This window comes from Boeremia exigua, assembly GCF_020726555.1.
Source record: "Boeremia exigua strain MPI-SDFR-AT-0100 chromosome Unknown C7974scaffold_2, whole genome shotgun sequence".
Lineage (NCBI taxonomy): Eukaryota > Fungi > Ascomycota > Dothideomycetes > Pleosporales > Didymellaceae > Boeremia > Boeremia exigua.
This window is the reverse complement of record NW_025763519.1, coordinates 2615824-2628923: the sequence shown is the minus strand read 5'-3', so window position 1 is coordinate 2628923 and position 13100 is coordinate 2615824. Positions and strand designations below refer to the sequence as shown.

Here is a 13100-nt window from a genome sequence, read left to right as displayed (position 1 = left end):
GAGACGGGTTGGGTGAGGGGCAATGAAGAGGTTGTTTTGAAGATTTGGATGTTGGCGGCGGGCGGTCAGGGATCGCTAGCTGGCCGGTGCCACTTTCCCTTGTTGGTCGCACGCTTTTCCTTAGCAACGTCAGTTGTGACAGCAGGCAAAGGCGCCCTTTAGGCACCAATCAGGCTGCGCTTTGTCTTAGAAATCAAACACAGCATTTGCGCGAAGCAAGCCGCAGTTTGCGACTTGTTATTTCTCAATTCTAAAATGCAGCAAATCGTACGCCGGGTATCATGCTTATGCTATTGTTCCACGCCCAATGCGCCACGCAGCAAGCGCTGTTGTCTCCCATCAGATCCGCCCTTGAGCCACCAACCCAACCACCACAATGCTTTGTCAGGCCGTGCTGGGCCTACGTCATTCTGAGGTTCTCGGTATTGTCGGTGGCTCTGAGTACGCGATATGGTCCCCTTCGAAGATGTTGTTTACAAAGGCAGGAGGTGGCAGCCCAACAAGCCTCGTCCGCCCCAGTTGCTACGCGGCGTAAGCTGCATCTGTACGGTCTCTGACGGACCACCAGAGCTGCTGGGCCGCAAGGCTTTGACTGTGATTGGTATCTGCGCAGTTGTCAGCTTTGGTTTGCGTCTAGGTCTAGGTGCAAGCCCTGCAGCTTGTAGCCTTGTAAGGCTGAAGTGCTGGCAGCACCGCAGGCTTGCGTGACTTACCCCTTCGTTCTGTGAGACTGCCTCGGCCACACGTCCCAGGCGCTCGTGGTTTGTCCAGTCCACCCAGCCAAATTTGGTTATACTGTCGCCCACTTTGAGGCCTGCCTCGTCTGCCGGACTGCCAGCCACCACACTGTTGACCTTTGCAAAAGGTGCTTCTAGAGCTGCTGGCACCGCGTTCTGCCCTGCTTGAGCCTGTTCCGCAGCAACCGAGTTGTTTTGCGACCGCTCTGCCATCCGTGCGTGGTGCTCATGGAGACCCTTCTCGATGCGCGACATGAGGTCTTTGTAGTCGTTCTTTAACCGTATTATGCGCGCTCGAGTTGTTCGTACTATTCTGCGGTCAGAGTTGATTCCGCACTTGGTGCTCGTGGTGGCGCATACTTTGTGGGACATCGATGTCGCTGCGTGGAAAGCCGTCAAAAGTGGTGAGGCCAGTATTCATGTTGACTCCGTGCTGTACAGCCATGTGTCAGCTGACTCCTGTAGTATAGGCTGGGCTGGACGTACTGAATCCAGTACCTGGCCCAGGGCTTTCAGCTCTGCCTCCACTCTATCCTTCTCCGCGATGAGCTCTTGCAGTGAGAGCTGCTCCTTTGGCACGCCATTTGTATAGCCTCCAGAAGTTGGCCCCGAAGAAACAGTAGGCGCGTGAATGTTATCCATTGTGCGAGTATCGATACTACAGGTCGTCGGTGTTGACGCTACTGAAGAACTGCAGACGTGGGGGTGGGGAGCTCGAGGACGCGCTCAGAGGCAAACGCGGGGCTGGGTCAGGTTGCTAAGCTCACCTCATTGCTTCCACGCCCACCGCACTCTCTTCGTCAACATGCCATCGAGGGCCTAGATGAGATAGGACTACAACATATCGTAGCTGAAGCGAACCAACTTATCACGAATATTGCCATCGACTGGTTGAAGCTCCGCACATGGCCACTGTCCACGACCTCTGACTTCTTAGTGACCTGCTCCTGCCAGAATGGTTGCCATGCGGCTCCATGTGCATCCCATGGACCTTTCAGCAGCTTCAACCATGTGCAATCTCCCCTGCACCTGTGTGATACTGAATTGGCCCTTCTACGTGTCGTGGCCAGTCCACTTCTCACTTTCCTCGTTGCGCTTTCCCATGTTACGCGGAGTGCTTTCTGCTGCAATTGTCGTACACTGCAATGCTTTCTGTGTATTCCGAGGTCCTGTAACAGCCTACCACTCCTTCTGCCGTTGCAGTGCTGCGGCTTTATTCATCTCACATGCCATTCCACCCTCCCGCACTCCTCCTACATTCAGTGCATCGGGCCCCTCAGCATTGACATGGCTTACGTGCTGTCCCTGCAACCACACAGCCCGCTCAAGCGGTCTTTCAGCGACAACCCATACCTTCAGTCATGCTCTCCTATGAAGGACCCATTCCTCGTGCCTCTCGGCGATGTCACGGCTCGTAATACGTCCGCATGCTCTCTGTATACGCTTGGCTCGAACAGGTCAAGTTTCTGGAAGCTTGGAAAGGAGAACACGCCGCCTCTCACGTCGCAATCTTTGCTCAATCTTGGAACTGAGCACCAAGCATCCGAATTTAGGTTGCAGCTTGGAGATCATGTGCCACGAAAACGTACCTACGGTCTTCATCGAGCGCCATCCGCACTGCCTCGCAGCAGGGCCACTTCCAATCATATCTCCAGAAAGGCCGTAGACCTAGAACATGTCACAGAGTCCTCTAAAAGGAGCGAAAGCTCTCCAAGCGGTGTAGATGTTGACGATAGCCGCACGGATGGATCGGAATTATTCGATCTGTACAAGGCTATACATGTGCCTCTGCCTGAAACCAACAGTGGTGACGACAAAAGAGAAAGACGAATCGATACACCGGAGGCGCTTTTGACGGATCCGCAACCGTTTCGCCGGTGGATGAGCACTCTGCGCCGGCGGCACCTACATCGGCGCAGGAAGCAAGAGCTGTCCTTCGATGGTGGGGAGGAAGTGTTGTTTGTTCGGTCACCTCAACCGACAACGACAGACTCAGTACGGCGCACTTCAGAGTCGATGACGTCTTCCATGGGCTTTGTCACGGCCACCAAGACTACATCAGTCACAGTTGCAAGTACGAGCATTGCGCCAGCTTCCGAGCAAGGACCGCACAACAATGGCCGTTTAGGAAACAGGAGCAGCAATACCGACGCTCGTCGATCCACAGACAGTCACCGTGGTGGTATTGGGTCAGTCATTGACGAAAGCGCGTGGCTCAGGTCGTTGCAGCGCCGCAAGGTAGTAGAAGAACTGATGGCTTCAGAAGAAAGCTACATTGCCGACCTCAAAGTTCTCATCAACGTTGGTCGACTGCTTCTCACCTTCCCTCCAGTGACTGACATGTTCACAGGACTACTTCATGATTCTTACTGCCCTTCCTGCCTTACCTGGTCAGACGAAGTCATCTATTCAGCAGAACATAGCCCAGATCTTGCATCTCCACGAGGATCTTCTTACAGAGCTTCAACAGGCTGTTCCTCAAGCGGATTTCACCAAAAGCGCACAACAAGAAGCTTATCCAATCACCAAGGCCAAGCACATCCGTTTTCACAGTGCAGACATCATCCCCGGTCGCTTGGGCGAGCACAGAACGACTCGGCGCCTGAGACATTCTCTCGAGATCGGCCGGTCTCCGGATAGAAGACCGCGAGGTCTTGTCACCGATACCAAGACTGTTGGCAATATTGCGAGTATATTCAATCGACATGTAGGTTTGTATATGGTCAAAGTAGCGCTTTCGCTAATTCGACTGAGATGAAACGTTTCTTTACCTATGAAGAATATGGCGCGCATTGGACGACCATGTCTTCGGATCTCACAGCAATGTGTAAAGGGTTACATGGCTGGCAAGAATACGAACGAGGGGTCGAATCTTTGCAGAAAGTCGTCGTCTCCGAGAACAATCGCGAGTCCGGTAGCAAGAAGGCGTTGAGTTTTCCTGATTTGCTGATCAAGGTAAGGAGGTCCCTGGCCCCCGCTTCAGCGTTCTGATGACAATGATCGTAGCCTATTCAGAGGGTTTGCAAGTACCCTCTCCTGTTCGACGATCTGTGTCGCCAGACTCCTGTGTGCGATGATCCAGAGGCTCATGCCGAGTTGGAAAAGGCTTTGTTCCGACTACAAGAGACTATACGGGAAGTCAATAAAGCAAAGGACGACCCAAAGACCCGTCGATTGATCGAAATTACTTGGCAATTACAAGACAGGCTCGTTTTCCAGGAACAGGCAAGTCATCTGTCTATCGGACATTCTCAAAGCTGACGCGTTATAGGCAATGTCGCGTGCCGTCGTTTTCCGCCTGCTAGGTCACGTTCTCTTGTGTGGAATCCTGCATGTAGCGTACCAAAACCCGGAGCGCGTGAAGGGACAATACATGGTTTGCGTTCTGTACAAATCATGTCTTGTTCTTGCAACAACAAGTCGATTTTACACCCCTTATACAGTGGTCGCTTGTGTCAGCCTTGCAAATGGCAGCATCGAAGAACCAGACAATGGTCGAGGTACGAGTATCTTTTAGAATATACATGCAAAAGACGATGGCTAACATCAATAGGCATGCAATGTCACACTGCCCCTCATACCTGGAAGTTCGCATTTGAACACAACCATCGGCTACACGAGATCATTCTTAGTGCCTGTTCAGCACAAGAAGAGGACGTTTGGAAGACGCAGCTACGTGAAAGAATTATGTGCGAGACGCGTGATTTTGTCGATGGACAGTCTACCATGCAAGAGATAGTCTCTTCCCTGAGCTTGGACATCAAGTCGCTAGGACCAGTATTCGGCCACGCAGACAGCCTGGTGCGCCGCATGTCCGTTCACCGAGCCGTGACACTGGGCGCAAAGACCAACTTGACACAAGTCATCATCAAGAACACTCAGGCGGAGAAGCCGTTGGAAGCCACTTTGACGTACTCACCTGGTGCGATGGCTCGCTCGCAGTCACTCTTGTCGTCAAGTCATGTTCCCACCTTGGCTCCGAGAAGAGGTGAGCGTATACGTCTTGAGACAGCACTTGAGGAGGTATGGACGAAGGATATGATCCCTTTCCCAGGGATGTCGAATCGAAGAGTCGAAAATCAGATTCGGGCATCAGCAAATTCTGTCATGCGAAAGCTCAGTATGGCAAGCATTGCCAGTAATTTTTCACGCCGTTCGCCAAGCTACTCCAGCATGAGCAACACCCGCTCAGAAGATTCGTATGGTAGCAGGGCGCACAAGACCTCGCATGGAGACGTACGTTCGACTCACGCATCGGAACGTCGACCAGCCCCTACAGTGGTGGACTTTCACAACGCACCGGCAGCTTTCCTGCCTACAGACTTCGAGCTGCGAGACACGCGGCAACTAAGCCGACGAAGACGGTTAGCAAATCGCGCAGGAGGTGCAGAACGCTCCACTGAGAAGCCTACGCCTGCTAGACCGAAGCGTACAAGACGACTTTCTTCTCACATCATCAGCCTCCAACGCAGCGAGTCTAGTGCACAGGCCACTTTAAGGACGACGTCTCTTGGTTCCAATGCCACCGTCATGCGCGGACCTGACCCTTCCATTGAGATACAACAGAACCATGAAACCACAAAGCTGAAAAGAAAAGGCGACAGAGAAAGTGGCAGCTCGGGAAAAGGAAGCCTCGGTGTAACGCCATCAAAGAAGTTCCTGAAGAGCAAGAGCCGGATTTTCAAGTTTTGGATATGAAGATGATGAAAGCTCTCGAACATACTCGCGTTTGGATCACGATTCTTCTGTCACCGTTTGGACTACTACAAAGGAAAGGTTGGACTACTGAGGGTTGTGACGATGCCACGACTGCATGCTATTATTGCACCTGACAGCAACTTATGAGATGACATACTATCGGAATAGCGGCATTAAACCAATTTGGACGAGGCCGAGATGGGATAACAGCATCGAGTCGATCACACGACACCCTGCAAGGCACACCCGTATGCCCCACAGTTGAGTCCGAAACAGGATGACGTCACTGCATCGCGGGCACAGCCTGTGGTGTGGTGTGGTGCGTCTGGAACAAACATAGACTTAGGAAATCGCAATCAACTCTTGATTATAGCAGTCAGTGTATGAAAGGGCAAAGAGTGCCAGTGAATTGCCACCCACATCTCGCAGGACGCTGTTGAAATTGGTGTTGATGCATGTTCACGCATGGCAACGTGTTATAGTCGCGTTGCGGCTCTATATCCGAAAATTACGTCCTTGGCCACTCACCGCCCATGCATTTGGGTAATTCTGCGGTCCAGCCAGAGCTTCACGTCTCACGCAATCCTGCAGGAGAAGGCGAGAGAACGCAATTGCTTGCTGAAAGGAGGGCACGTGCTTGGCATGACGTAGTCACCAGGTCCGAGCTCTTAAGCTCTATATACCCCTCCAGAGCTTCGCTCGTAACCCCTCATCACAACGATTCACTCAGCTTCCACATCTCTCAATTCAATCACCAAACCACTTCCTCAAACCACCAACCCACTCATACAAACATCATGGCTCGCGGCGACGCTCAGCAGACCAAGGTCCACTACAAGGGCAAGGCCGAGGACTTCATCGTCTTCGTTGACAGCACGGAGGCCGTACAAAACTGGAAGAAGGACTCCAGCATTCCTCTTGCACAGGTTGTCTCCGGCTTCAAGATCTTGGTCACCGACAAGTAAGCCTATCCATCTTTTGCATTGAGGCAAGCATGTCTGACATGGATGTTAGCCACGGTACCCAGGGTATCTTGAACACCGCAAGCAAGGGTACTCTCGAGAACGAGTTCGGTACATCGAACGAGGATGAGGTCATCAAGCAAATCCTCCAGAAGGGTGACGTTCAGACATCACAGGTACGTCATACCCTTGAGGCGAGAGCATCGCTGCCTGCCATCATTGAGTGTAGAGCTGTTCTAACAACACCACAGAATGCCGAGCGCCAGGGTGACACCAACGACAGCAAGGGCTCCATGGGTGCTCACTAAGCGATTCGATTTGCGACTCGACTTCTTACGATGCGATGAACATGATCGGCAATTGTCGGAGAGGACATCAGTTATTTAAGCTTTACATTCACGCCTGAAAGATTGGCCAAGTCATATGCATAAGCTGCACTTCCTCTGCTGAAATGCGAGGGCAGCATGAAACTACCGAGATATCCAATGAATAATTCAAACCACCAAACACTTTTCTGATGTGAACTACTGCAAAGAATGACTAAAGAAGCCTATAGAATATTCAGGCCAGGTCCCTATGGTCATAAGTACAGCCCTAGTTATACTGCCTGCCCAACAACTCCTCAGCCCAACGGCACTTATTCCTCATTGTAAACTTCATCACATGTATGCTTACAGACATGCAGGTATGTCACATGTCCTGATGGGTGTGTTAACTCTCTCAAAATAACTCTCAACGTTCAACAATCTTATTAATTACAGCAACGACTTTCGCCAGAAAGCAGAGGATTGTTGTTGTTTCACCGGTCATCCAAATGCGGCTTAACGTTGTAGCCTGGCTGTACACTTGCAAGGTCGGCTGTGCACCCGCATGATGCACACCAAACGCGTGTTCTTCTGTTGCCTTATTTGTTGGATTAGGGGGTCCCGCTAACGACTTGTCCACTTTGCTGCAGCATGCATTGTGTTGCGTAGCTTGGCAACATGTCGCTGTTGCACAGATCCGCGTTGACAGGTCGCAGTGCTACCTATCGAAAACATACAGAAATCCTTCAGCAGTGTCCCCGGGAACAATTAGAGGTAATTAATCGAGTTTGCTTCCCAGTGTTCTGCAGGAACGCTAATACGCAATATCACTTTCTGTGTTGTGCACGCCTTGATGAGCCTGACCTATCATGGTCTTCAGCGTAAGCGTGGCGATTTCACCTGTACTCAAGCACGCATAGGCTGCCGTCTGGCGCCTGAACGTCTATTTCACGATGCGCACGTGCAAGTCTGTGACCAACGAGCTGAAGGGCTTGCTGTGTAGGGTGTGTCTCCTGGAAGTTTGATTATATCCGAGAGTGTACCTAAACCATGCGGGTGTAATCGTCTGAAGCATAAATACCGCCCGGCTTTCTCTGTGGTTTGTCTTCTCTCTAGACAGTACTTTCTGGTTTCAAAGCAATTCGACTCCGAGCTTATTGCAGTCTGTCAAATTCTCAATCACCTTTAAGCGATTCTGCCTACAAGATGCCGGCAGCCAGATCCACTCTTGCGGCAACCCATGAGTACAGTGCCTCCATCTTCGATGACTTCAAGTCGCACTGTGACGCCAAACGCGTCGATACTAAGACTACGATTTTGAATTTGCTCCGCAACGCTTACGAGAACTTCCACGTCACCGAAGTGGACGCTAAAACCATCGCACTCTTCGACTTTGCTGCTACTGATCAGGCGCTACTAAACCTTGACTCAGATGACGAGCAATTCAATGCCACGAGGCACTGGCGTGCTGTTGGTGAGGGCATCGAGAAGAAAATGCATCCCGGTAAAGCAACGGACGATTTCCGGTTCGCAAGGTAAGCTTCCCCTCCCATCTAATATTATCTGATGTTAAGCTCTACTAGGTTCCAGTACATATGGGAAGACAAAGAGTTCATCGTATACTACGCGACCTGGCAAGAGATGCTCGCTTCACCCACCAAGATTTTCTACATCCTCCACCCGCGATCCGAATCGCATATCGCTGATGGCCACTGTCAAGAAACAGATGCCTTGATTCTGGCTGCAGGAAAATGGACTTCGCAGCTCCACGAAGAGATTTTCGTTTTTGACAATGGATACTGGGACAAGTCGACGGAGCTCTGGAGGTCTGTTTCTGGTGCATCTTGGAATGATGTGATCCTCTCGCCAGCAATGAAGCAAAATCTCATCGACGACGTACAAGGCTTCTTCGACAACCAAGAACTGTACGCTCAATTTGCTGTACCCTGGAAGCGCGGTGTCATCCTTCATGGCGTTCCTGGCAACGGCAAGACCGTCTCGATCAAGGCGCTCATGGCCTCGCTATACAACCGGCCCGATCCCATTCCATCGCTTTACGTCAAGTCTTTCGAAACCAATTGCCAGACGGAGCAGTACTCCATCCGGCTGATATTCCAGCAAGCGCGAAGCATGGCGCCCTGCCTACTCATATTCGAAGATCTCGACTCGCTTGTCAACGACGACATTCGCTCCTATTTCCTGAACGAAGTCGATGGGCTGGAGTCCAACGATGGGATCTTGATGATCGGGTCCACCAACCATCTCGACAAGCTCGATCCCGCTATCTCAAAACGTCCCAGTCGATTCGACAGGAAGTACCACTTTAAGATACCTGGAGAGGGGGAGCGACGCGCATACACGGAGTACTGGCGTAAGAAGCTCCTCAGGAACCAGACTGTAGACTTCCCAGAGGAGTTGTGCGATATCATCGCAAAGCTATCTGAAGGCTTCAGTTTTGCGTATCTTAAAGAGCTCTTTGTCATGGCGCTGCTGAGTCTGGTGAGAGGCTTCAATGGTGATGAATCCGAGACGTTGGATGCAAACGAGGTGGCGGATCTGCCTCTTTCCAACGCAGCCGGTCCTGTCACCGGAAAAGAAGTGGATACAGAGATGAGCGACGGGCAGAAGGAAGAGGATGTATGCACTTGCAAGCCCATCTGCGAGAAGTGCTCCAAGCCAGTCCCGATCACTTCTATCTCCAACCAAGAGACCGAAAGGCAAGACGAAGCCGAGGAGGCAAAGCAAGAAGTTCGGAAGAACAAGATGGTCATGCCAACCGTAGAAATTCCGGAGACTCTCAAACGGAACCTGCTGCTGATGGTCATCAAGCATCAAATCGGCGTGCTACATGCCGACATGGACAACGACAAAGATGATGGGCCTGCGAGCGCGAAGACTAAGGTCAACAACGTGGTGAGTGCAGCAGAGAAGCGGAGGCGGACGGCGAGATTGAGGCCTGCCGGGTCCTAAAGAGTCTTGACAGCCATGAGAACTGCATTCGATAATAGTACAGAAATGATACTGTGGAGGGAGGGTTGGTGTAGAGGCACTCAAAAGTGATATGGAAGTCGTTCGAACGGGGGCTTAGTGAGGTAATGGCTCAGCCTTCTGAGTTCGAGAAGGCATCTCTTGTACTAAACTGAATTCGATACTGTAATACTCAATTCTGCTGCTTCGATTCATCGAACGTCGATGTCACGGTTAGTTCTCATTCAACGTTGTCAGTGCTGCCAGTCAGATGCTGATGGGGTGTAACCAGTACCAGAACAAGTTTGATGTGGGGCGGAAGGCGGTGGTTCGGCCGAGTCCAATTGCAAAGTTCAAATGTGCTACCTATTAAGATTTGAGGTGTTGACGGAGTTTCGGTGCTTTTGCAGCGGATTGCTTCAAGTGTACCCACAGAAGTTCACGAAGGCCGGGCGAAAAACTGGGGTCTAGTTCCACAGATTAGGCACAGTCGGAGCGCCCGTGTCGCGTGGCTTCAATCATTCGAAGCTTCGCTCACCCCAGCGACCAAATTTTGCCGCGGCTGCGACAGACAGTTATGGAGCTGCAACCACGAGTGCAGATCGACGAAAGACGAGTACTTTAGTAGAGCGACCTTGAAGCGACAGATCTATTCTTGTCACTGCCATCGATCCTCCTGACGCAGGGCAACGGCGCCGTCTCCGTTACTTTCTTGGGTTCGCCACACGCACGGCCACACGCCGTCTCAGGGACATTCCCCACCAACTCCATCTCCCTTAACCGCGCATCAACGTCATTTCCATTCCGTATCGAAGTCTGCACAATACGAGTGGCTAATACGGTCGCCTGCTGATCTACCTACCAGCGCGGAGCGGACGATCTGCCTACCTCGGTCGCGCGTGAGACGTGAGCCGAAGGTCGTACCGCGAAGGAGCTACGGGCACTGGTCGCAAAATAGGACTATTGGACCATAGAGAGAAAAGCTCTTGTGATTGTAGCGTCACAACGGGAGGCGGAGAAGCCGGTTCACACAAGCATATTACACGCAATATCGAAGGACGCGAATGTTGATTCTTGTTTGCGACTGCTTCTGAGGCACTGTCGATTGCCTGTTTGTACCCTGACAACCTCATCAAGCCCCATGCGTACGTCCCTCTCTTCTATTTGCTCTGTCTTCATTCCTGCTCAACGCACCGTTTCAAAAACCGAGCTTGGACTCCAATACGATGCGATCGACACCAAGTGTAACCTTGCAAGATGTGCTTGCCATCGCTTCCCTGCCAAGCCTGATGGTGGTTCCGTATCTGGCTTTTAGCCTTGCGCAAGACGTCACCGTGACCTCGCGCGCACTTCGGTCTATCGTGAGACTATCCTGTCATTGGGCGCGTGCAGCGTGTTCATTGGGCAGTATGCCGTGCTATTTCATAGTTTGTGAGCTGTTAAAGATGAAAGAGATTAAAAGCGCGAAGGCCTTGACAAGCGCACAAACAAACGTGCACGGGAAACGGGAGCGTTCCCTAAGAACCCTGCAGTGCGATCATCGTTGCTGTGGGCGTGTACCCTTTTGTCTTGCCTTGCGACCCTTCTCTTTGCTTGTGTGCCTTGACTTCCACGTCCTCTCACCTCACCCACCTTTCCTTTCCTGCGCTCGAGCATTCCAGTCGCAAAGGATTCCGCTGTCTCCACATCACTTCTCCCCACAACATCCAATTGTCGATGACCAAAACACATCATGGTTAGGTCGACACTTACGTGGGCGCGCACTGTCGCCGTCGCCGCTCTTGCACAGCAGGTAGTCTCGCAGACATGCTGTAAGCAAGTCTACTGATGTTTGAGAATGACGACTGATAGAATCAGACTACCCCAACGGAAATACAGCTCCCAAAACAGAGAAGCCTTGCTCGTCAGCTTCAGGCTCTGCTTGCTGTCCTGACAACTGGCAGTGTCTCGACAACGGACTCTGCTACTACCCTCCCGATGACCTCCACGGCAGGTACAGCTGTACCGACAAGGACTGGAATTCACCCGGTTGTGCATCTAATCTCTGCACATACAACATGACTGTTGGAGGTGGCGAATCCATCACTCAGTGCTCAAATCACAACAATCAATGGTGTTGCAACGGCGACGCAACGAGCGTGAACTGTTGCCAGGAAGAGCCGGAGCCACGACCGTTCTTCAACCTCCAAGATGGTGTCGCATACGCTACAATCGGCTCGAACCGTGCATCCACTAATCCAGTTGTCTCGACAGTCATAGGCCTTGCGACCGGCTCAAGTGGCAGCTCACCCACCTCTCGAGCTAGCTCTTCAACAGCATCTCCTTCTACCTCGGATGCGCCATCGTCCTCTGAGAGTTCGGTGCGCTTGACGTCTGCCATCTCGACGCCTGTAACCTCGGTCGCGACAAGCGTCAGATCTGCTTCAGGGAGTTCGGGCCCCGAGACCATATACATCACCAACATTATCACCCCGCCCGCAACCGCAACAGCCGATGCCTCAGGTGGCGGCGCATCTTCGTCGAGCGGCTCTGGTACTAATATTGGTCTCATTGTAGGCTGCGCAGTCGGCATCCCGCTGGGTCTTGTTTTCATCGGCATCGTTCTGTGGATGTTGCGCAAGCGTCGCCAGGAGAGGACAAATCCGTACAAGCCAACTGCCGATGGTGGCGAGTCCCCAGATGTTGCACCTGCCGCACTTGCGTCACCAAAGAAGCAGGTGTATCGTCACTCGCGGCCAGGAACCTCAGAAATCGATAGCAATCCTGTTGGCCCCGGCCGCCCTACCTCCACGATACCCGGAAAGGCAGAACTCGATTCAGGGACAGGCTTCCAGCCCGGGTCAGGCACACCGTATGCTCCAGACACCGCATTCATGGGTGGTGGAACAGGCGACAGATCTACATGGGGCAGTTCACCACCTGGATACTCGCCAGGGCAGCCTCAAGGGCCATTCCCGCATAATCATGAAGGAGCCGTAGAGCTTGACAGCTCGATGATCATGCCTGTCATCAACGAGAAGAGCGAGCACCAGCAGGAGTACCAGGCCTATAGACCACCTACGGATGCAGTGGAGATGCCTTCCGTGAAGACGCCGCCTGAGGACGTCGAGAAGCAGATCGGAAAGTAGGATTAGCCGCGGTTATGTTTCCATTTTTATACCACTGGCGTTCTGAGACACATGGACTGGAGCAATTTACCATCAAGAGTCGATACCAATCACGAGAAAAGCTGTACAAATTAAGCGTGTATATAGCTGAGCTCGAGAAAAGGGCTTCCATCACAAACTAGGTACTTTTCACTTTGTAATGAACATAATGAGTTTCAACTTCGCGCCAAGACAGAGGTGTGGTTCACTTTCCCTTTGAAGCCTTTGAAGGATCGGTGGTTTATTGGTCGAATAGACCGACTGACGGGCCGGGCCGGTGTTGTG

The 13100-nt window shown here is 52.0% G+C and overlaps 5 protein-coding genes across 5 annotated transcripts; 4 read left to right on the top strand and 1 right to left on the bottom strand.

Moving 5' to 3' along the window:
• Nucleotides 1–242: 242 nt before the first annotated feature.
• Nucleotides 243–1454, bottom strand: C7974DRAFT_386449 (26S proteasome non-ATPase regulatory subunit 9). The gene is made up of 4 exons (XM_046141062.1): nt 1224–1454; nt 1098–1170; nt 714–1045; nt 243–605 (listed from the first exon to the last, which is right to left on the bottom strand). Exons 1-4 carry the CDS (start codon nt 1377–1379, stop codon nt 474–476), a joined length of 693 nt encoding a protein of 230 aa, XP_046001943.1. The 5' UTR covers nt 1380–1454; the 3' UTR covers nt 243–473.
• A 570-nt stretch (nt 1455–2024) lies between these two features.
• Nucleotides 2025–5435, top strand: C7974DRAFT_431259 (uncharacterized protein; the record flags this gene model as incomplete). Its single annotated transcript, XM_046144764.1, has 6 exons — nt 2025–3038; nt 3088–3444; nt 3492–3692; nt 3744–3962; nt 4009–4237; nt 4291–5435. The coding sequence occupies 6 exons, from the start codon at nt 2025–2027 to the stop codon at nt 5433–5435; spliced, it is 3165 nt and encodes a 1054-aa protein (XP_046001942.1).
• Nucleotides 5436–6067: 632 nt separating this feature from the next.
• On the top strand, nt 6068–6974 carry C7974DRAFT_421148 (ribosome maturation protein). Its single transcript, XM_046144284.1, has 3 exons — nt 6068–6396; nt 6450–6573; nt 6649–6974. The coding sequence occupies exons 1-3, from the start codon at nt 6233–6235 to the stop codon at nt 6703–6705; spliced, it is 345 nt and encodes a 114-aa protein (XP_046001941.1). The 5' UTR covers nt 6068–6232; the 3' UTR covers nt 6706–6974.
• Nucleotides 6975–7731: 757 nt separating this feature from the next.
• On the top strand, nt 7732–10121 carry C7974DRAFT_328687 (proteasome-activating nucleotidase). Its single transcript, XM_046139038.1, has 2 exons — nt 7732–8237; nt 8286–10121. Exons 1-2 carry the CDS (start codon nt 7909–7911, stop codon nt 9670–9672), a joined length of 1716 nt encoding a protein of 571 aa, XP_046001940.1. The 5' UTR covers nt 7732–7908; the 3' UTR covers nt 9673–10121.
• A 1045-nt stretch (nt 10122–11166) lies between these two features.
• On the top strand, nt 11167–12958 carry C7974DRAFT_469179 (uncharacterized protein). The gene is made up of 2 exons (XM_046146422.1): nt 11167–11480; nt 11527–12958. Exons 1-2 carry the CDS (start codon nt 11402–11404, stop codon nt 12795–12797), a joined length of 1350 nt encoding a protein of 449 aa, XP_046001939.1. The 5' UTR covers nt 11167–11401; the 3' UTR covers nt 12798–12958.
• Nucleotides 12959–13100: the final 142 nt, after the last annotated feature.

Bases quoted from the DNA above. Each gene is read 5' to 3' on its own strand.
- C7974DRAFT_386449 (XM_046141062.1), bottom strand. From the start codon at position 1,379: ATGGATAACATTCACGCGCCTACTGTTTCTTCGGGGCCAACTTCTGGA. The intron at 1,171-1,223 runs GTACGTCCAGCC...ATGGCTGTACAG, and splicing joins TGGGCCAGGTACTGGATTCA to CACGGAGTCAACATGAATAC. The intron at 1,046-1,097 runs GTATGCGCCACC...ACCGCAGAATAG, and splicing joins CGACATCGATGTCCCACAAA to TACGAACAACTCGAGCGCGC.
- C7974DRAFT_421148 (XM_046144284.1), top strand. From the start codon at position 6,233: ATGGCTCGCGGCGACGCTCAGCAGACCAAGGTCCACTACAAGGGCAAG. The intron at 6,397-6,449 runs GTAAGCCTATCC...CATGGATGTTAG, and splicing joins AAGATCTTGGTCACCGACAA to CCACGGTACCCAGGGTATCT. The intron at 6,574-6,648 runs GTACGTCATACC...ACAACACCACAG, and splicing joins GTGACGTTCAGACATCACAG to AATGCCGAGCGCCAGGGTGA.
- C7974DRAFT_328687 (XM_046139038.1), top strand. From the start codon at position 7,909: ATGCCGGCAGCCAGATCCACTCTTGCGGCAACCCATGAGTACAGTGCC. The intron at 8,238-8,285 runs GTAAGCTTCCCC...AAGCTCTACTAG, and splicing joins GACGATTTCCGGTTCGCAAG to GTTCCAGTACATATGGGAAG.
- C7974DRAFT_469179 (XM_046146422.1), top strand. From the start codon at position 11,402: ATGGTTAGGTCGACACTTACGTGGGCGCGCACTGTCGCCGTCGCCGCT. The intron at 11,481-11,526 runs GTAAGCAAGTCT...TGATAGAATCAG, and splicing joins GGTAGTCTCGCAGACATGCT to ACTACCCCAACGGAAATACA.